Here is a 23,597-nt window from a genome sequence, read left to right on the forward strand (position 1 = left end):
GTAGGAAACCCTGAAATTTTAGCACTATTTCCTAGTTATAAATAATAACAATATTCTTGATGGGTGGCAGCTAATGAGTGTCAGTGCAAATGGTGATTTCAACAGGAAGGGGCGCTGGCAGAGGCCTTACTGACTGGAGTACTGCACGGTGCTGTACTTTGTCACTCTTCTCCGGGAGGTGCTGGGGGATGCCATGCCCATTGCCTGGCCAACGTGACAGTCAGCACTGAGCATCTGACCAGCACTGCTCAGGCCACCCAGATTCCCCCCAGCCAGGCTTGTCCCCCCCAGGCTGCTCATCCCAGACCCTGACACTACCCTCTCGGTGACTACCACATTGTGGGCGTTCGATAACTCCGAGGGAATATTTATTAAGCTGCCTGGCATGCCAGAGGCAGGCCTGAACACCCTTTCTGTCACCACCACATTTGACCCATCTACCAAATCAGGAATGCTCAGAGAGGCTGGGAGCCGGGAGTTAGGTGCAATTACTCTTTCCGTGACGATAACGTTGGACCCATCTGTGAGGTCGGGGATATCTAGCATGCCACGCAAATCAGAGGCAGATGCAGGACCAACAACCCTTTCTGTTACAACAACGTTGGATGCACGGAGTGGGTCAACGCAAAGAGAGGGGGAGCCAGAGGTGTAGGTCTCGGTCACTGTCATGTTGCCATGGAGCAAAGGATCTGGCATTGGCCTTGGGGGCTGTATGGTTGACCCAGATGTGTAGGTGTTTTCAGTAACAACCGTTGTAGTGCTGACGGGAGGAGGCATAGGTGCACATCCATTGACAACAATGGTGGTTCCAGGTGGTGGGAGGTTTAGATCACTTTCAGGGTTGGGAAAGGTGACATTAACGCATGGCCAGGGCGGGTTGACATCAGGGAAAGGTTCGATCTCTTTACCCAGACAGATCTCGGCCAGGGTCTTAAATTTTGGTCCTAATGTGTCCAAATACGTTTCATCTGTATCTTCTCCAATAAAGCTGCAGCAACCCACAGAGCCGACAGGAGTACCGACTCCTTCATGATCATATATTAATAGGCAGTCATTTGCTGGCCGACCTTCATCTTCATCTGCATACACAAATGCTTTCTGTAGTTTGCAAAACAAGAAAAAATAAAAGAAGAAAAGAAGAACAGAGTGACTTTTCATCAGGTTTTTGAGTATGAAGACTCAAACCACAGTAAGGTTTTTCTGAACATGGTAAGGCCCAGTTGACTTGAAAAACAGGACATCAACAGGACAAATTAAATCAACATTTTTGTAACCTTGAAATAAGTTTTACCCAAACAGTACTGATTTTGTATTCTTGTTTCTGCCAACACTTAGCATCTCAAATTTAGTCTGTCATCAGTGGATCTGACTGTGAGGTGAAGGGAGAGACCAAAAGGGGTAGGGGAACAAATGTACTCTTTGGGCAGCAATATCCAAACAAAGCAGTAGGAAGAGGAGCAAAGCAGGATGGCGAGGGGAGCAGTGGAGAGACCAGGACAGAGGGTATGGGACAGAGGTTTGGTTGGACACAGCAGGGAAGGCTTGGTGAGCCCCGGGGGGAATCTATTTTGAGCAGGGTAAAAATCACTGATTTGGGATGGTGTTGGGGATGATGGGGTGGTCAGTGCAGAGACATCAGGCAGGAAAGAGGAGAATTTAAAGTGAGTATGGGATGAGGTTGGAGGAAGCATGGAAGGACAGAAGGGGAGGCCTGGGAGGGAGAGGCAGAGTAGGAGGAGTAATCTGTGGAGGCCCGTGGCTTGCAAACAATGACTATATACTGCTCCCAGCCTAAGCAGGGAGATTCCTGTCTTGGTGAAGTCCATGCTCAGGACCTCTGTCATGAAGACAGAGCTCAGGACTGCTCTGTTGTCTCCTCCACTGATTCTTGTTTAGATTTTGAAATGCAGCAATCCTGATATATTAATTGATATTTCGGAGACACATGCAATTATAATATTTATGCCTTACGGTTCATGCTAATTATGAAAATATATCCCATTAATTCATTAATCATGTAAATTCATAGCATTTTTTAGTCCTATATGTAAAGGCTAATTAATATGCTGCCAATTACAAAACTGCATATTTGTGTCACTTGCAGTTCATAAGTCTTTTAGGGAATAGAAATGGCAATAAAAATAAGGAGGAAAGAGAACTGGTGTTCACAGTTCTTTAAGGGTAAAAGTCACTTCATTAAACAAGCTGTAGAGGAAGTACCTGTGAACAATTTCACAAAGTTAATATCTATTTATACACTGAAAAAGGTGGCAAATATATAAACTTGGTGGCCACATGAAGCTGCAATAATTAAACTGCTTGCTACCCATACCTGCAGCGTGTCCATCAGTTTACAAAAAGGCTATTGAGCAATCAAATCTATGGTGGCAGCAGCTTAAAGTCAGTGCTACTAGTGCCATAGTTTTTCCCACTAGTGTAGTCAGCTTTGCTCACACCAGTTTTACATGATGGAAGTTTCAATTTAAGTGGAGTTATTTTGGATTTCCACCACATAACCTGGGGAGGAGAATCTAACAGTAGGCTTACAGATATAAAGCAAAGATCATCAGATAATTACCTCAGAGAAGTAGTTGTCTAAGAAGGCCATGTTAACCCCTCCTTCTCGATATTCTTTTATTGTTCCTCCAGCTGACCCTTTTGCTTCCCCTGTTCCAGAAATTCCTCCAGCTGTTCCGTAACCAGTACCAGTGCCATAGCCAACCCCTGTAGTTTCTTCAACACCAGAAGCTACTACTCCTCCTCCTCCTCCATACGTGTTTGTATATATGTCTGAAAACAGAAGAAAAGGTATCCTTCCTGTGCTTTGCGAAAACTTATGCAGATTTTTCCAGTTGTTTTTACAAATAGTACAATGACACTACTGAGTTTCTAAAGGTATTTTAGACTAAGTTCAGTCACCGATCCATGCACAGGTGCCAATATTGAAACTGCAGTAAAAATTAAGCATACATTAGCAGACATCTAAGACCTTGATTTTATTCCTGAGGCTAGGGAGCACATGCATATGTGCTTTACAAAATCAATGATTTACTTGTGTAACTGACTGGAGAGATTCATCTCTGATGTACATACATACTGTCATGGGATTTGCATTAGAAAATCAGGTAATGCTTATGGATAATTATGCAAATACATAAAGGATTATTTATGATCACATCGGGGTTAAAATTGTTTTGCCTTAATTTCTCTTCTAAATGAAATAGCTTTGTAACTCCTTTCACATTTTCTAGCCATTAGATTGTTAAGGGGGATTTGGGACAGTAACAATGGATCATAGTAACCACCAGTGTTCATAATGCAGAATGAAAATGTTATTTACAATAAAATATAAAGTCATAGTTACAGAATTTTGTCTTCTCCAGATTTCTTCATATGTGATAACAAGGCATGAATGGTCTTAAATATCAGCATGTAATATAATAAACCAATTGCTTACAGTAGTCTTGACTATGATTACATTAAGAAACATAGTCTAAATAATTTTGTTGTTTTCATTTAATCTCTTTTATAGAATTTGAACCAGGGACTTTCACCATAATGGTACTGAACAGTAGAAATAAAGTAAATCACAAAGGGGCAGAGTTCAGCTGGAGGCCTGTAGCCAGAGGTGTTCCCCAGGGGTCAGTACTGGGTCTGGTCTTGTTCAACTTATTCATCAATGACCCGGATGAAGGAACGGAGTATACCCTGAGCAAGGTTGCTGATGATATAAAACTGGGAGGAGTGGCTGATACCCCAGGAGGCTGCGCTGCCATTCAGCGAGGCCTGGACAGGCTGGAGAGTTGGGCAGAGAGGAGCCCAATGAAGCTCAATAAAGGCAAGTGTGAGGTCCTGCACCTGGGGAGGAACAACCCCATGCACCAGTACAGGCTGGGGGTGACCTGCTGGGAGGCAGCTCTGTGGAGAAGGACCTGGGAGTCCTGGTGGACAGCAAGCTGGCCATGAGCCATCAGTGTGCCCTGGTGGCCAAGAAGGTCAATGGTATCCTGGAGTGCATCAGGAGGAGAGTGGCCAGCAGGTGGAGGGAGGCTGTCCTCCCCCTCTGCTCTGCCCTGGTGAGGCCCCATCTGCAGTGCTGTGTCCAGTTCTGGGCTCCCCAGTTCAAGAGACAGGGAACTACTGGAGAGGGCCCAGCAGAGGGTTACAAAGATGATTAGGGAGATTAGGAAGCTGGAGTATCTCTCTGATGAGGAAAGGCTGAGAGAGCTGGGCCTGTTCAGACTCGAGAAGGCTGAGAGGGGGTCTTATCGATGCATATAAATATCTTGTGTGAATGTCAAGAGGATGGGGCCAGGCTCTTTTCAGTGGCACTCAGTGACAGGACAAGGGGCAATGGCCACAAACTGAAACACAAGATGTTCCACCTGAATGTGAGGAAGAACTTCTTTGCTTTGAGGGTGTCAGAGCAGTGGCACAGGCTGCCCAGAGAGGCTGTGGAGTCTCCTTCTCTGGAGACATTCAAAACACCTGGATGTGACTCTGTGCAACCTGCTTTAGGAGAACCTGCTTTAGCAGGGGGGTTGGACTAGATGATCTCCAGGGGTCCCTTCCAACCCTGGCCATTCTGTGATTCTAAACATGTGTAAGCCTGAAACTTTTCGTTTGTAATGGCAGCAGAACTTCCCTGAGAACAAAGACTCTTAATTCATGTTTACGCCTCAAAATGTTCTCTTTTATATTTTATCTTAAGAATGAGAAAATTTTTGAATAACCAACAGTCATCAGAGAAGTTGTTTTGTGAAGTGACAATTCTTCCTGTCAGAAGCTAGTGAAAATGGATCTGTACCAGCATCCTTCCTTCCTGTTGTGGAGTAAGGAAAAGGGGAAAAGAGAAAGTGGCACTGCACAGCATTACTTATTCTCTATGGCCATTAAGTTCCTGGGGAAAACTTATCTCAGAAGCATAAATTCATTGTACTATGTAGCAACTTTCTGACTAGTCTAGTTGCAGAAATGGTCAGTAATTAACTGGCTATTTGATAGGTCCTATTCTCCCTTGTAGGAAGCAGAGCCTGGAAAGTGGAAAGAACCGAACCTTTCATCACTGAGTTATGAAAGAAAATTTCCTTATTCTGTCCTTAAGATTGATTTCTACTAAAATTGGTGTCTTTATGTTGTCTTTACATTTACAAATGTTCCTCCATTTACTAGCTGGAATGATAAGAGAAGAAAAGAAAGAACTACCTGAGATTTGAAAGCCTTGGCAGATATTTCAAAATAAATTTAGTTTGCAGAAATGAATCTGCTCAAAGGCTCAAATGTCAGATCCTTTCCTGTGTTAATACTGGAATTCCTACTAGCAGCAGCTTGATGTCTGCAGATATAAGGTTGGAAGGGTTGGGTTATAGCTGCAAAACCACAGTGCTCCGTGCATCAGAAGACATAAAATTCTGCAAGATAGCTTTATAGCACATAGAAAATTTTAGGATCTGCTTACCAGAGGGTTCACCAAAATCACCTCCTGCAGCTGTTGTTGGGGCAAGAATGTGTGAGACATCCTGAAAGACAACATTTTGACCCCTTGAGTGATGAGTTTGAAATCCCCATATGAAGGCCAGGACTTTGTGAATCATGTTAAGAAATTAGCAGTCTAAATTGTTAATAATAGGTATTAATTACCATCCCCATTAAAAAAAAAAAAAAAAGATGACTCCAAGGTTTTTTCATTGTCAATGTAAAAGGTGATCAGTGCAGATGGTTTGTGTTACCTTGTCCTACTTCGCACTGAAAAAAAACTTGCTAGTTTTTGTTTCAGCTGAGGGAATAGTAACACCAAACTGTTGGACCAAGCTAACTGAATACAAGTTAAACCACACAAATTTCATCTACAAATGTTAATTAAGAATCACCTTTCATATCTTCCTAGCAATGGTTGACAATGCCAGGCTTCTTTTAGAAGATGACACAGTGCTACAATGCTTCTAGTCAAATACAGTCTTTTCTGTAAGTATGAGGTAGTACAGGTTTTAGAAACACAATATTACTGACCCGGTCTTCAGGCTGTGCACCTTCTATTCCCCATGGATGAATTGCTCCTTCTGTGCATTCAGGTACAGGTTCAAATCCAGTTCCAACTCCACCCACAGCACCGGGTCCACACCCACAACAGTCACTCATTGACATCAAAATTGGAATTACTGAACAGGAAAGAAACAGGAAAGAGGGATTTAGGACATCTCTTCCTCACAGGAATAGCTGCTTTTCCCAGGGGACAGGTGCTCAAGAACTTTTGAAAATATGTCTTTTAAAATGCTTCAAACCAAGCAGCCTGCATGTCTAGCTTTCAGAATAATTTTGGAAATTTATGTATTATGAAATTCAGAATAATTTGCACCTTCAGTTGCAGCAGAGCAATGCGGGGGTGGAGTAGGGCTGTTACTCCAAATTTATGCCTATACACCTGGGAACAGACTTTGATCTATCTCAGCTGAATGAATCTAAGTTGCATACATATGAAAATTGAACAAACAGAACCAGTTTTGCTATGTATAGCATTCAGTGATATTCATTCTTGATATATAAACATACATTTGTCTCTTCATATATTGTAATTGAAAAGAAATACACATTAGTAATAATAGAGATATGAGAATCAGTGGAGGGATATTCATCTGACTACAGTGATCTTTGGCTGAGGCTCCAGTTGCATTTTTCACATCACATATACATAATGCTTGATTTGCAAAACAATAGAGGCAAACCCCAGTTTTAACAAATGATTACATAGAGTGACTCAGGTTTCCCAGTGTGCTTAGTATTATGCTTAGTTGTTTCAAGAACTCAGTGTTGGAAATCGCTGAATGTTTTAAACGCCAACATTGAAAACATTGCTCATTTTGGAAAGGCACTGCAATATTAATTCTGGCTGTCTTTAGGTCCTTGACCTAGATGGCTAAGTTAGTAACCTTGGATCACTGCAGAGGGAGTGGAGAGAGACAGTTGCCTTCACCAGACGAAGTAGATCATCTAAAACTCTCAGTTTAACATCAAAGTAAACTAAAAAGGGGAAAGGGTTATACAGTGTACAAAGCACTGCCTTACACTGCATGACTGAGGACATATTTACTCCAGATTACCAACTAGAAGAGATTTCAAAAGGCAGAAACATTAACCACCTAGGAACTACAAATAAAACAGCCTTTTGCAGCTTCAAAATTTTGTGTTTGTTGATTCCTGCTAATCAAAGATCACACACATGCACATTCTCCGCCCCCCCTTCCCCCCCCCCCCCCCCCCCCCCCCCCCCCGCAAAACTCAGGAGAAAAATAATTTTCCTCTGGTTTTGTAGTCAGTAATTCTGCACTGGGAAATTTTAGATGTTGATTGCTTGAAGCCCAGGACATGAAATAAAGACAATCACATCTGATTGTGGTGGTCTGAGAAGAAATTTTTTGCACAAAGTTGTCCTTATCCCTGAAACTCATATTTCTTCAAAAGTAATAGGACATGAATAAATGATCTGTTTTGATCTTGTTATCTCAAATGCTACTTATTTTGAATAGATGTAATTTTTTGGCAGCAATAGCCAAAAGGTTCAAAATTTAAGATTATTGTATTTATTGTTCTACTACTGAAATCTGCCTTTGAGTTTAAAGGAAGCTTGTTCTTTACATCTTTTCATACCCAGCTTGGAGCTGATACTTGTCCATTTCTTCTGCTAATGTAACAGAAGTACAAATTGCAAAGTGCAAGTTGTAAGTGACAGGGACAGCTCTTGCTTACTAAATATTTTTATCTTGTCTGATGGTTTGAGAACTGGATAACACCTTAGGAAAAAAATCTTAGGAAGCCAATAGTTATTATGAATGAAATATGTATAGAAATATGTAGAAATTCTTATAATTTAGACTTTTTTTTCTCTGTCAAATGCCCCATGGGAGCCAACAGGTTAACAACCAACCAGAAAAGTCACCTTACTTTAGAAGAATTAAAAAAATAAACTTATTAGAAAATTAATAAAATTCTTTTCTTAGTTTTATACTTACAAACAAATATTAATCCACCAAGAAACATCAAGCCGATGGCAGCACCACTAAGTGTGGTAGTAGATGGCAAAGCTCTGCCATAATTTCCACCTTCGTTATAACCATAATCAGTGGCTGCAGTAACTCCTTCATCAACATCACCGTATCCATCAGTGTAAACCTGCCAGTCTGTGTGGTCTTCAAATTCTTTTCCTCCAGGTCCAGACGGACCCATACCACCACTTTCTTGTCCTGTTCCTCCTCCACCTATTTGGCTTCCTGTTCCACCAGCAGCACCACCGCCACCAGCAGCACCGCCACCACCGCCAGCAGCACCGCCGCCACCGCCAGCACCACCACCACCTCCAGCAGCACCACCGCCACTGGCACCACCACCAATGATAATTATTTTTGTGGCCCCACTGGTGCAGTAATTACGACTATCACACTGACAAGCTTGCACGGGAATTATATGTGGTTTAGGGCAGCGTCGGCCTTGGTTATCTCTTACGCTGACATAGATCCTATAAACGTAGAAGTCAATGTTCTGACCCACTAGTTCTGCAGAGGAAGCTTTGGGAAGAAAAAAAAATTAGATTAAGGTATAGACTACAAATCCTGTACAAATCTAGAATTTTTTAAAGTAATATTCATCAAACAGAATGAAGAGTAAGCATCCCCATCCTGAGATCTTCAGTTACTTTATGCCTCTACAGTACTTATTCTAAGCTGAAACTTACAATGCTCATCTGTGCTAGTTTTTTCTTTTGGAAAACCTAAGCCAGGTCAGTCTAGTCATCACTTTTTAACCTGAGGAATATAAAAGGGGCAAATGCACTTTTTAAGAAAATGTAGGTTAATTTACCATTTATTGATCTGATAATCCATGTGGTTTGAGGTTCACCGTGTATGCTGAATGTAAAGGGGGCACCATATGCAGCACCGTCCATACCCTTTGCTGTGATAACCACTGATGGGGAATGCATACATATTTTTCTTAATTCAGTATTAATAGTTGGGCAATTGTTATTGGTGTCTTGTATTGAAAGCACAATGGTGCCAGTAGCAGTATATCGAGGAACACCTGTAAAAAGAAGATATTTTTCATCAGGAGGGAATATTCATAGTATAAATAATGCAGTTCAGGTGGGAAAACTGGAAAGAGGAAAAAACATTGAGAGAAATCTGGAACAAAGATACTGTTTCAGAAAACTTAATCTCTTTTCTTACCTCTGGTGATAGCCAGAACCTCTGCTTTGTACTGCCCATTGATTACATAGATTGATTCCCGGTTAATTACTTTGTTCAGTGTGATTTCACCAGTGTTTTGATTGATTCTGAACCAGGCACCTGGATCACGTCCTATACTATATCTGTGTTTGGTGAAGAAAAAATACTCAGCATTATGTTATGAATATGTGTATTAAATATTCATTTTGCAAATAATATTTGCCTCTGGAATATTTTTCTTTAGGCTGTGCTAGGTTCTATTGAATTTCACCCTCTTCAAGCAAAATTCCTCTATACTTCAAAAGATGTAGACCAGAAAAATAATTAGGAAGAAAGTAAATGTGCAGAAGTCCATTATATTTGAAAGTGGTATTACAGGCTAAAAGTAAAAACTTTCTGGACCCTGTAAACCTTTACTAGAATCCCTGTTGAACTTTGTCAGCAGTTAAATCTACAGCTTTCCCTACACATTTTTCTGATTGTATTTGCTAACATATTCCTCTGTTTTAAGAAAAATTGTCAAACCTTTGTAAATTGCATGTCTTTATTTCTACATACATTAAAAAGCAAATTATAGTTCCATTAATTATCACTAATTTGAGGAGAAATAAATGTCTATTTTTGTAATTTTTTTTTTACTATTGAATGAGCTGGTAGTGACCTTCTGTTCTGATTGTATAATATTGACTATTATTGGGGTTTTCTTCTTGCTTTTTTGAGATGCCAAAAAATTCCCTATTTGTAGCGAACTTTTCAGGAAAAAAATATTCTTAGGTTGGGTTAGAAAAAAAATCTGTTCTGATTTATTTAAGTTACAGCCTGTTAGAAAAATGGTATTTTCTTTGTCTTTTGCACAAGGCTAAGGAAAGTAGGTCACAAAACAAAAGCAATCATAGCATAAAAATGGGTTGAAGAATATACTATTCTTTTGCTATTTTATTCTATTGCTAAACTATTAAATTTTTAAAGTCTTTTTTTTTAAAGCACCCTTTAAAATACCTACTCCTCTTTCCACTGAAATCTCAAAATAATTATTTCATCCAGGGAGTTAAGCAGAGCAGAGCTTACACAACATTTGACGCAATAGCTCCGGTGTCCTCATCAAGGGCTGTGTATGTTCCCACAACATAATTCACTCTTGTGCTTTCTGATACAGGAAACACAATTGAAGACGGATGAAATCTTGGTGGTTCAATCATATTTTTTACTTCTATTGTAAGGGGTGTTCCAGTGATTTGGTATTCATGTGCAACGGAGTGGTGGAAGGCAGCTACGTTCCTGACACCAATAATCAGTGAGTGAGTTTGGAGTTGTTCATAATTCAGTTCCTAAAAGATAAACCACAGACAACTAGATAATAAAAGTCCCTTTAATTTTATTTAAATATTTTCTATTTTAAATGGTTGAGTGACAGTGTTTTTACTGCTCATTTAATTTTGTTAAAAATTTATTAAAACTATTTAAAGATTTTTATTATTTCAACAGTCGAATCACAATATTTATCCATACCTTAATTACTCTAAGGATTCCTTGATTTGTAGCTCGATCTGTAACAATTTCAAAACAGTTATCTTCATTACCAGATATGAAGAAAAACTCTGCTAACCAATTGTCTGTAAACTCTTCATCAGCATCCAGAGCTTGTATTCGTAGTAGTTCTGAACTGAGTGAATTTTCTGAAATACTTGCTGAAAACTGGAACGACAGATAAACCTATTAGCAAACACTAAAACATGGAATGTGAGGAAAATGGAGCTGACTGCAGAGATTCTTTTGAAGGATGTCCTGCCCAAGTTGAAGTCAATTTAATAAAAATAATGTGTTCTGGGTAAATTGTGATTCATTCTCAGTGCAGACCCAAAGAGTTGTATCACCCTCAAGTGTTTGCAGAGGCATCTTAGAGGAGATGGATTTGTGCTTTCGATAAGAAAAGATCATACAAAGACTGGATTAACCTACGTAATGTAGCTCTATTGCATGGGTCTGGATACCTGAGTGACTGTATTTCTCTGAATACCGAGAAGTCAGCATTAGGAATGACTTCACGGAATACAAAAAGAATTGATGTGTATGTTAATCAGAACTGGTGTGCAAGCAACGGCTTGGATTTTGAGCACACTTCAAGGAAGCACGACTGTTAATCCAGTGGAGCATTCAAATGTGAAAGTGCTCTACAGGTTAGTAAGGGCTCTGTTATCATCTGGGTTTTTGAACAAGGTTTTAAAACAGTGGTGTTGGTTTTGGTACTAAAAACTTACAGAGCTTTGAGCAAGAGTTGGGAAGTTGTCATTGACATCAATAACTTTAACATTACAGCTACATAGGGATGATATTCCATCTGCAGCTCCATCCCGGTCTGACGCCTTCACAACAAGAGTGTAGCTACTATGTTGCTGTCACAGAAACAGAAGTGAGTGTGTTAGAAGGACCACCTGTACATCTCAAATTATTATAAATACTCATGCCTTGCTACTGTTTCCTAATGCAGGAATTTGCCTTAGACATTCTAGTGTAACACGCAGAAAAAATGAATCCCTCCTTTAATTTTTGTAAACCCCATGAAATTTCTCCCCACCCCCCCCTCCGCTCCACCCACCCTCACCCCCCATAACACATATACACCACAACATCATGTTATTTAACTTTAGGAAGGGAAATGTTACCTCTCTGTCCAGATAATTTGCAAGATGGAGTTCTCCAGTATATTTATTCATAATGAACATGGGTGGACCTGAAGGTTCCTGACTCTCTATCTTAAAGGCAATTTTAGAATTCAAGTGATTAGGTTCATCTGCATCTGTTGCAATTATTTTCATCACAAGTGTATCTAAGAATAAAAATTAATGATTATTAATAAAAAAACAAATCAGAAAATCTGCTTTGTTCCTGCAAACAACTCATCCAGACAATGCTAAAACTTGGTATATAAAAATGATAGAATGCTATCTATGCACTGACATTTACAAGGAGAAAACAAAAGTTTAATTTTGTAGTACTGATTCTGGCTGAATGATAATGATTCTAAAATGCATTACAAATTAAGATCAGATGGAGTAATGCAGATTTTCACTGAACTTCTTTAAGGAACCATAGGGACTACGTAAAAACAGTACATACTGAGCTTGTAGACATTAATTTAAGAATTCTCCAAAGTTTTAAGTGAGAATTTCTAGAAAGTAGATGAGGGTTAGGCAGTATTGCTTCAGTGCTATTTGCATGTCCAATATTGGCTGCTGTACTTTTGGTAAGAAGAACTATTTTAGTGGTTTAAGTAAGGGTTTATTTAGTAATATTCTACTGCAGATGCAATACTCAGGCTACAAATACAAATATTTGAAATAGAAAAAACAGGAAACCCCCTATATTTTATATACCCGTAAAGGAAGTAAGTGTAGGTGTAATGTTATTTTTTTTTAATGAGGAGAAATTAACTGCATTATTTTAAATTTTCACATTGGAAAGAATTTGCATGACGGTATGTTTAGAAACTGGAACATTCAACGTTCATGTGTGGGAGGGAAGGGAGAAGGAAGCATTGCTGCTTGATTTTAGGCAATGAGCTTGGGCCCTGGCTCGAATAGCACTTCAAGAGGCATCTGCCCCCTTCTCTGGAGTATCTCTGGCCAATATATGTAACTGCCTAAGAAAAAGCAGAATGAGCACCCCAGGTTTATAATAACTGTATTCTGGGAGCTTCACTAACTATACGATAATAGGCATAACAAAGTTACTTACTGTCCATACTGCTTTCCTCAATAGATCCTGTAAATACAGTTTGTGCAAATATAGGAGGGTTATCATTTATATCCAGAACTCTGACTCGAAGTTCAAGAGGTGGTTCCAAATCTACACCCGTCACTGAGTGTTTAGCAAAGCAACGTATCTAGACAAAGAGATTTACTGTTTTAAAACCAAAGGTGAAGTAAGGAAAGTAACAATCTGAAATGAATTTGCCACCTCCTGCTCTCCCTGCCCCACCCTGGATCCATCATTATAAAGGTAAAATGGGAGTACTTACAACAAATACTGGGGTTACTTCCCTATCCACTACTGATGTTATATTAATTTCTCCAGTTCTTGGGTTAACAACAAATATTCCATAGGGGGCACGATCAATTCCAGCTCCAGAGATGCTGTATGTGATTGGATGGTTTTCTTCACAATCTGATCGGATCTACAACAATAGACAACAGTATGCCAGATTACTGAGGACACCTTCAGGACTTTTTCCCCTATTATTAGTTCCTGTAAAAAAATCTATATAATTTCAGATTCTAAACCACCTATCACAAGGTTCAGCTGACAGAACCAGTGGAAGGATGTTCTACAAAACAGTCAGCCTGGAGATTCATCTCCCCTTAAGTGCTGGATGGGCTTTCTATTTCTCTTAAATATTCTGGCAGGGAAGTGGAGAGTGAAACTTCCAAGAATACCAGAGTGTGTCTGGACCTCAGTAAGGGTACGGTCATGACAAGGGGACATCTTTGCTCTGTTGCCCACAGAAATCATACACTATCCTTGAACTTCTGCTCAGGGGTTTCTCAGGGTGAGAAAGGAAAGGAAAAATATTGTGATCTAGTATATAGATGATGCACATGAAGAAACTATGTTGGAGCTGTCCAGGAAGTAGACTGATGGCAATGTTCTAGGAAGCCTTTGGTCACTCCTCAGCAGCCATGTGGGTTCACCTTATGACACTGTCTCAGCAGAGCTGGAAATATTGCATCATCTTTCTTTTATTCTACATACCTTGCTTTGACTACTCTTAAGCAAATATACTTTTAAATTTCTCTCCTTTTATCAGCCTGTCTGTAGAAAAATTTCCTTGCCAGTGAACACTTTTGGTTTTCTTTGTACTTACTCTGGCAATTGGATTCCTTTTAGAATTATCTTCTCCTTCTCTACAAGCTGCAGCAAATTTGATCCATTCACGTTTTTGTCTTCTGAAGGTTTTCCATCTTGCCATTCCATTTTCATCCCATTCTTTCACCTTTGACAGAGAGTTCCAGCATCGTATGACAGGTAACCTCAATCCATTTTAAATTAACACAGACATTTAGATTTTTCAACAATACAGAGAAAAGGGATTTTTATAAATCATGGGCTTTTTTATGTCAGTGAGTGCCAAAACTCGAAGACTGTAGGTGTTAACTTTAAAATTATTCCTGTGTAGGAAACACTCATTTATATTCAAGAGAGTATCTCTTGAGAGGGTGAGCAGGTTATTACCTGCAACTTTTTAATATTTAAAAACATTTTCAATCTTCAAGTTCAGAAATGTCTTAGTTCAGTACTTTCCATTTCATTTTGGCATTGTTACATTCAATTTAATCGGAAAATCAGTTTCTAAAGAAATATATATTACCTCTACATGAAATCCTGTGCTGAAATCCAAGAGTACCTACAAAAAAACAATGAGAAGATTGGCATACAAAAATTCAGGGCAAAATGCAGTAAGTAAAAGCCAACTGTCTTACATTGCTATACTGCAGGACTGGAGCAGTTCTTTTTCTCAAGTTTATTGCAATAGCCTATCTAGACAATAGCTACAGGATTTTCACAGATGACTTTGTGCAATTCATTCTTTTCTATATCCATCATCTGAATTCCTTGACAGTTAACACCTTGAAAATTAATACTGTCTTTCAAGGCAGAACTGAGTTTGAATGATGTGCTATAGCAAATTTCAAGTTATACCTACCTCAGAATACAGCTTTCACACAGATTTTTAGGTTGTAACACCTCAGCTGAAGAGAGAAGTTGTTGCAAAGGTTGTTCTTAAAAAGTAAGTCTAGGAAACTAGAAAAGGAGTATTTATTTATTCTAAAGAAGTTATTCTTTTTTTTTTTTTCTCCTCATTTCAAAGGTCCACAGGACACCTGAAGTACTTAACTATGTAGTTTAACAAAAAGGAATGAAATTATTTTCTTGAAACTTCCCACTGAGCTTGAAGAGATTCAATGTAATATGGAAAGCCAATTGCAGTCATCAGGCAGATTTCCCTGGAGTGCAGTGGGCTTTGATTTCAGATATAACTATGCAACCAAAGTCTTTAGTAAATAAAGGTGGCAAGATCAGATGCAATATTCAATTACTTTAAAATTAAAATTAATTAATAGAGAATCCTCGACTTCTTGATTAGCACAGTTTAAAAGAAGGCACAGTTGAATTAACCTTGTTCCGAAATAAGGTGTGAAAATGAAGTTCAGTTGGTGAATGTACCTCTTCAGAGCATCTCTTTTGGGTTTAGGACCTGCCTCTGCTCTCTCCAGATGGTAAAGGGTGAAAAGTATGGGATTTTCAGGACTGGATGCTTGTTTCACTCATCATTGGGAAAACCAAAATATCCAGGTGACTCAAAAAGCATTGCAAAGTTTCTCTTTTCTCACCAAATGTGGTTAACAGCTGTAGTTACCATTTTCCCACTTCCCTTATAATTTCCCAGTACTGCTCAATAGCAATTTTTTTGTTTTATCTGGTGGGTTTTGTGTCAGTTACACTTGGATAAAATTTCTCACAATCTTTTTCATTATAATAGCTTTACCTCATGGGACTTTCCTCACTTCAAATTTATTGCATTGCTCTGTCAAGGCTAGAAGATGGGCGTAGACTTTTTTCCACTTAATGTTAAAACAACTGCTTACATGCAACAGATGAGTGAACAGCAGCTTCACCTGCCTTTTCCCATTTCCCCACTGTGGTGGTACCTCTTGCTCCCATCCCCTGGGCCATGCTGTGATCTCAGGATTCCCCGTTAGGCTGTAATGACTTAACCTAAGCCACTCGTTTGTGGCACCAATTTACCTGTATGCTGTCAGAGGTCCACCATCTGTCATTTACAAAGCAATGTCTCCAATGATCTCATCTTGCCTAGAACATTCCCTGAGACCTTGGCACACAATGGCTGCCCCAGTCTGCTTCTGAAGGAGGGAGTTTAGACTGTGGATTTGTCCACTTGGTGTAAATATACCTGGAAATTTATGAGACTATTCATGGAGTAAGAATTTTTTTTCTTGTTTCTTTGAGTAAGCTGTTGATATAAATGTTTAAGAAAAGTATGCTCCAGGAAAATCATTAAAGTATGTTCATATTGTGCTAAAAGCATCAATACACATTTTAATCTGAGTTTATGTCTTGGTAACTATTTAAAACCTCAGCTGCAGAATGGGGTACAAATATATGTGCAGCCATTACCTCAGAGAAGGAACAACATCCTACTCCACTTAAGCTGCAGATTTCCCCCCCAGTGGGAGCTCAGGCCTGTCCTTTTATGATCCCCCTTGGAGCTTGGGAAAACATGGGAGAATAGAAGGGGCAGATTCCGCCCTCACCAGAGAGCCTGACTGATAAACCCACCAGAAATAGCACAGATTCAACATCTCTTATCAGTTGATCCCAAGAGCAGAACAGAGCCTTCTGTGGCAAGTGTGGTGAAATCCTCTCCACCCTTAGGCCGGATCCCTTCTGGCATGTAAGCAATTGTCTTGACCCAGAAAAGCGTGGGTACACACCTCCCAGTGCAGTGTTAGTGAATCTTGTCTACTGCCTGCATCCCGTGGCCTGTCCTGTTATTTAACAGTGAGGCCAGTACCTCACACCCAGCCCCATCGCGCTCACACTCAGCAGGCCTGACCGAAAAACTGTATTGAGTATCTCTGAAATAAGAATTATTTCTTATAATTCTTACAAGAATTCTGTTCTTTAAGAACATGAATATTCATAAACCACTTGATTTCAGCCTATAAGGAGTTCTGTTTTCAAGCAGTGAATAATACACATTCTACACTGGAATTTCACCCTCTGTTTCTGAGCACCAATAATGGGAATGTCAGGAATTTGTTCATCCGTAGTGCTGGGGATTGTAAATTTAGGACCCATATTTCCACATTTGTCCCGCACTGACTAAGGAAAACCCATTTTGTTCCGTGTTGCTAGTGGGAGATCTGGAAAGAAGTCTCGATGGTTTTGAATCCGAGTCCTTAGTACAGTTTGTGTTATCATTTGAAAAGGTTGTTCTGATGAACTTGATGTCAACACTTGGTATGTTTTTCTTAGTTAATGATGCCAAAGTTGTCTAGTTCACCAGCTAAACCTCAACAATTCTGGATTGACAACTATCCAGGGAAGAAAGTTCCTCTGCCTCCCCACCTAATGTTTTCTGGTTCTCCACTATCACCAGCAGTTAGAAAGAAGGTTTCCCCCACTCCAATTGTCTATTTCTAATGTGTCTCTCTGCAATGCAAACAAGGCAAACTTTTTTTTTAGTGCTATTTCCAGCAAAGAAGTAGTCTCCTAGCAGCTAACTCCAGCATACCTCTAGGCAGTGAACAAATTTCCCTTCTAAACTAGTAACAGGGTACAGTACCTCGCACAGATTCAGTGGCTAATGATAATGAAAGTAATAGGAGCCACTGGAATATGTGGGATGCATCCTGAGGACCTTGGGGTAAGCAAGCTGATCAGGATGATGTCAAGATTTGCTGTTCTGTTTTCTCTGAGAGACTGTGAAAAAACAGAAACTCTGCAGAGAAGCTAGAGGCTCATTGCACAAGCTGTTTCTGGTTGGGGCTGGGAGAGGTGCAGGCAGGAAACATGTTTATGGTAACTGTCATTTGCAGAGTGGCCTGTCTGAGACCTTGTCTTGTTGTGATGATACAAAGCCTGAACCTTGTGTCCAAAATGACTCCTTAGAGTCACACTGGCGTTATTCTGGATTTATTCTGATGCAACTGGGAACAGAATTAGGCCCATAGGATGTGAATGGTTCTTTGCACCTTCAAAGCCATTTACAAACAAGAATTAACTAATCATTAATTGACTGCCAAGCAATATTATACGCAATTATGGAATCCTCCCTCCTCCACCTACTCAAATCTAAATGACTGAACACGCCTTTTAACATCTTCCCAGCATTATTCATATTGGATCTTCTTCTCTCTCTTTGAAGTCAACAGCGGTATTGTTATTGGCCTGGATGGGAGGAGTGCTGAGAACTCACACATATTGTATTAGTCATCAAGCCGCCATGATAGCTCTGGTTGTGTCAGCGTTTTGGGACTTTTACACCTTTCTTACTCAGCCAAAGCTCTGACTAGTAAAGAGTTGAAATAACGAGCCTTTCCCTTTATTCATTCTGCATCTCTTTAAAAAATGATAAATGAAATGATGAGAAGCAGAGTTGAAACATAAGACAAACCCTCACATTTTAAAAAGAAGCCATTTGATCACTTTAAAATTGAAACATGAATGTGTTTTTGTCTATACTTTCCATTTTTATAGGTCACTAATGAATGTGCTTCTTCCAATTTAAAGGAGAAGTTTTCAGGATGATTTTTCTGGCATTTTGTTTTCTGATTCTAAGGTATTTCTACTGCTTTTTCTGTTAGCAACTGACACCAATATTTTGTATTGCACCCAGGATGGAGAATCCATTGCTATTTCAGCAGAAGTATGACAATGTTCATGTCAGTCGGAAGAGTATATTCCAAAATTTTACTTATTTTAAAATGTGTTTATTCAGAGAACTGACCACTTTGGGAAAGTTTCCACTGAGATTGTTTCATTTCTGCATAGTCATACAGATATAGTGAATTTCCATACAGTAACTGAGCTTAACCATTAGAAAAATATACAGAAAAGCAATTTCATACAGGGTGTATGCCATTACCATTCAAATTTGAGTTTTTCAAATTAGTCATGCTAAGTCTCCTTAATAAATCTCCTCAGTAAAACTCGATTTCTAGTATGGCTTAGAGTACTCTAGCTGCAAATGCATGTTTGCTTAGGGATCATTTTCACTTAGAACTGCAGACTTAACCTAATCTTAAGTGATAATTCCTGGATGTGGAATTGCTTTAGTCTCTATTTCTACAACAAAATTCTTTGGCTGAAGAGCCTATAGGTTCTGACTACATCCTGGCAGATGCTTTACATGCATATGCAAGGAGAGGATTTGGCCCCTTAATATTTTATGTGCAACCAAGTTATGAGTAGGAGGTGTAACCATAGCCTAACAACTGGGGGGAGGGGGGCGGGGGGGAGGCGGGAAACGGCATAGATAACACATGGGAAAATGTAGCCAGACAAAAGTGCATATAAGTGATGTGGTGAATTTAAAATTATTTGCTGTCACATGATAGCTGGCAGGAGAAGAGTCATACCTGATCAAACAGGTTATTTCCATAAAACGTGTCTGTGCAAGTATCACAAACAGAACTCCCTTACTCATGAGAATAATGCCTTTGAAGTCACGTGATCAAGGGTTGCAGAATCAGTGCCACCGATGGTGAAATGCATATAGAAAATTATTTGTTTCAGGGCTCTAAGTGGTGTTTTTTGAAAGTGTAATAGTGTACTAAAATGGGTATAACTCCACAGCAATTTTTTTTGGTACAACTTATTAACAACATACTAACCAGACACACCATTCAGACAGGTGATCTTCATGAAAGATTGAGCTGAAAACCAAGACTTTTTTTCAGGATACACTAACATTGGATACATAATTTATAATTTGTTTAATCTCTACTGTTTGTCAGCTTTCTTCAAAGTGCTGAAAGATGCTACTAAGCTGTACAGGCCACCATGAACACTGCTGTGCAGAAGAACGCATAATAAGAACAACATTTGTTTCCTCTGGGTAATAAAAGTTCAAATATTTGATAGTCATCAAAACATAATGGCAGTTTTCACAGTTGCTCCTATTTTCTGAGAACAAATATCCTTCATCAGTCACAAGTGTAAGGATAATATACTGAAAGAATGAAAATGGCTCCAGAGTTGCCGAGACAAGTAAAGCAGTAAAATCTCTTTTGAATAGGCAGATCTTAGATACAGTACAGTCAAATTTTTTTTGAACTTCGACACATCAGGAGTATGCATCACCAGGTAATTGAGTAAAATTAGTCACTAATGCTAGATGAAAATCCAGAAGCGTTAGAGTGATGTACAACAGGCCAATCTCAGAAACCTCTGCACTGAGGTCTCTAAACAAGCAGAAACTCATCCAAATTGTAACTTGCTTTTGCCAAGTTTTATTGTTTGCTTGGCAGCTGCCCTGTGCTGTTTAGTTCTACTTTACCGACTGCAGAGCTGTCACCTAAAATTAATGGATTATCTTTTCAAAGTAAGTCTTAGGATTTCATGTTGTGTAACAACAAACACTTTTTCCCTAACTATAACATTCCTAGAGGGGTCAGTAATGGGAAGTTAACAAACATTTACGCTTACTAATACATTGTGTAAAACAAAAGCCACAGAAGTACATAACTGTAGTAGAAATCTTACTCTTTTCAATCTTCAGGGCCTTAAACTTCTACCTAATTTCAGAAGAGCAGCACAGACAAGTACAAATAATCCACACAAAAATCATACTGCAGGAGTAGAAGGGCCTTCATTATTTAAGTCCTTTTTGAGTATTCATGTGCTTTGATGAACACACTATACAGCTATGCAGCTTGACCATAGCCACAACTTTCTTTTTACAGTGAGAAAAACAAACCTGAAGAGCGACACTTTCATCTGCGTTCACCTGACCAGCACATGGCAGCTCAGGCACTAATGCATTACAAGGCAGGAATTCTTTGTAAATGTGAAATAACAGGCAAAGTCTTGACTTTTACTCAGCTAAGGTCTTCATTAGATTTCACGCTTTTCTTTTGAATATAGCTATAGGATTTAGTCAGCTCCGAAGTGCTCTTTCTAGTCAGTTTAAAAAAAGACATAGGCTTTTCATATTCCCTCAACTGATAAAAAAAATAAAGACATAGAACCAAATGATATACAGTCAAGTTATTAGGATTTTTATAAATATAATACTTTTATTAATAATAGTGACTCCTTTAATAGTAGCCACAGACAACATTCACCTGAAGACTCATGGATTAAACATCAAAAGTCCCATATTGAACATCAACAGACTGCAGAAAATCAAAATCAAAAGAAACATTTCTCAGCATGTAATGAAAATTAAATTATTTGCATAGAATCTTCAGAAGTGTAGTTTAAAATAAGCACAGCTTTGCTTTTTATGCTAAATTTCACAAGAGTTTTTTGGACGGTAGTTTACACCGTAAAACGTATAGGTTTGCTGAGGAAGACTCAACTGGCATAATCATAGAGTTTACAAAAATTGTTTTAAAATCTGACTTACCAATACAAGGAACAGAAAAGCAGCCGTTTGGTGAGGGAGCCAATCCATGGCATCTGAGTTCTTGGATACAAGTCCAACTGTGTTATGGTTACAAGCCTGTTCCTTTTCCCCTCCCCCCCCCCAACTCTGGTGTCTATTTTAAAAGACACTCGGTAGATGTCCTTATACTCAGCCCTTCAAGGTGTCTCTGCCTCCCTCTGAGGGAAGCACTGAAGATGCTGTATAACAGAGTGTCTTTCCCCACCCCAAAATCCTGGGCTGGTCTCATCTGAAATGCTTGACAACATCATTATTGCTTGCAGGTAAAAACTGAGACACACCTTAATTCTTACTGCACTGAAACCCTTTGTTGGATACGAAAGGGTACGTTTTAAATACAGAAGGCAAGCTTCGCTGAGAAGATACCGAGTGATTTATAAATTACTCACAACATAAGGAACCATTAAAATGGTAACTTATCATTGCTTTGAATGCAATTACCAGTTTTCTCCTTGGACTAAGTATAATAGACGAGCTAAATGAATATTACCGTAAAGAATATGGATTTTAAGAAATGATTACTTTGAATTCAAATGTAAGTCTATTTGTTTACTTCCAGGCGTGAAGAGGTCAGTTCCATGCACATTGTTCACAGAAGTGCAGCTCTCAGAGCAGAATGGGATTGTCATTAAAGAGGTAACATATTAATTTGTTGCAAAAAATAGTGTTTTATTCATTAGGCTACAAGAATATCTGATGCATAGGAAGGAGAGTTTCTGCTTTGACCAACTGCAAAGCTTCCTTATGCCATACCTTTCCCTTCCTATGGGTTGTGCTCTTGCTGACACGGTGAAGAGGCACATGTACACATGTGTTGTGCCAGAGAAACTGGAGAACTGCTTAAAATAACAGATAGTGGAGGCAAGGGAGGATGTGCTGCACAGCTCACTTCTGGCCTCATTTTGGATGGCATGGGCACAAATATATGAGGGACAGAGAAATCAAAGAGGATTCCCCACTTTGCTCAGCAATAGGTCCCTCTGTTCTGCAGCACAGCATTGCAAGTCCCTTCTTGCGTCCTTAGGACACCTGAACTGCCCCGGTATGGGCAAGAAAAAGATATAGTGAGCTTCTGTCCTGCCATTGAACCTGGGAAGAGGGTGCATGCTTCACCCCCAGAGGTGCAATATGGCTGGTTGCTCCTGAGCCTGCCAAACCTGCCATGGTGCCGGGCATCTCCCAGGACTGAATTCAAGTTGGGAAAAGAGGGCTCAGCACCTCTGGTGTTACTCAGCACCTCCTGGGAAAAGGCCCCATGCTCCTGCTGGGTAAGCAGCTTTGCAGCATGCTGTGCCCACATGCTGTTTAGGATGGGTGCTTTGTTGCCTTGCAGCTGGCTGGGGCTGCCAAAGCGTTGTGCTTGTCCCTGCTGTCACTCAGCTTTTGGTACCAAGCTTAACATTCTCAGCAGTCAGTCATTGAGGCAAACTGTGACAGGCAAGTTTAAACAGATCACATAGAGATTTTGACTTTTCTGGAAAATTTTCAATAATCTGAAATTTGCTTTTGGATTAAGTAAAAATAAAAAAAAAATTATTTGCTGTGCATATAAAATATGCATATTCTTTTATGAACCAAAGTATCTTTTTACAGAACTTTGGCTTAATTACATATTCCAAGATGCCGCTTTTAAAACATTTTGCCTTCTACATTTTTCAAATGTTTGGTTTGGAGGTTTGGTGGTTGGGTTTTTTTTTTCAGAATTTTTAATGTTATTTTCATATGTTTGTTAATGTTTCATACCATACTGATATTATAATTATTGCAGGAAAATGTAAAATATCCATATTACTAATGCAATAATCAGTCGTTGAAGTGGGCCAGTATTCTGGCATTTCAGAGGTAGTTCTATACTTTCTGTGTAGGGGAAATACATGGAATAAGGGTAAACATGGCTTCAGAATGAGTAGTTCTCAAACTTCTCTACAGACCTTCAGACATGGTGTCAGTAGACTATTTTTGACTACTTTTGGAGTATCTGTGAAAGAAGATTGATAAAAACTTATTTTATTTAGATTATTGAGAAATCACTGCATGTGAAAGCTATATAGGAGCCTTGATAAGAAACCAAGAAAGGCTGGAAGTGGGTGTCACTCAAAACTGGTCCTGGCAGTACTGAATTTCTGACTACTGAACAGAAGAAGGTTATTTCTTGAAAATGTAAAATATGCATGTTCTCCTACAGGCCAAAT

General features: G+C 39.3%; 1 protein-coding gene across 1 annotated transcript; it reads right to left on the minus strand.

Annotated features, from left to right (window-relative positions):
- Positions 1-8: 8 nt before the first annotated feature.
- LOC119144332 (desmoglein-1-like) lies at positions 9-21,414 on the minus strand. The gene is made up of 16 exons (XM_037379564.1): positions 21,367-21,414; positions 14,581-14,616; positions 14,077-14,205; positions 13,234-13,389; positions 12,951-13,098; positions 11,879-12,042; positions 11,474-11,608; positions 10,725-10,910; positions 10,284-10,543; positions 9,216-9,358; positions 8,851-9,069; positions 8,007-8,558; positions 6,010-6,158; positions 5,459-5,519; positions 2,579-2,790; positions 9-1,098 (listed from the first exon to the last, which is right to left on the minus strand). Exons 1-16 carry the CDS (start codon positions 21,412-21,414, stop codon positions 127-129), a joined length of 3,570 nt encoding a protein of 1,189 aa, XP_037235461.1. The 3' UTR covers positions 9-126.
- Positions 21,415-23,597: the final 2,183 nt, after the last annotated feature.

This window comes from Falco rusticolus, chromosome 3 (assembly GCF_015220075.1).
Source record: "Falco rusticolus isolate bFalRus1 chromosome 3, bFalRus1.pri, whole genome shotgun sequence".
Classification (NCBI taxonomy): domain Eukaryota; kingdom Metazoa; phylum Chordata; class Aves; order Falconiformes; family Falconidae; genus Falco; species Falco rusticolus.

Excerpts from the sequence above, each read along its gene's own strand:
- LOC119144332 (XM_037379564.1), bottom strand. The coding sequence starts at position 21,414 with ATGGATTGGCTCCCTCACCAAACGGCTGCTTTTCTGTTCCTTGTATTG. Across the intron at positions 10,544-10,724 it reads GAATCCTTAGAGTAATTAAG|GAACTGAATTATGAACAACT; the intron begins GTATGGATAAAT and ends TTTATCTTTTAG. Across the intron at positions 9,359-10,283 it reads GCTATTGCGTCAAATGTTGT|ATATAGTATAGGACGTGATC; the intron begins GTAAGCTCTGCT and ends CACCAAACACAG.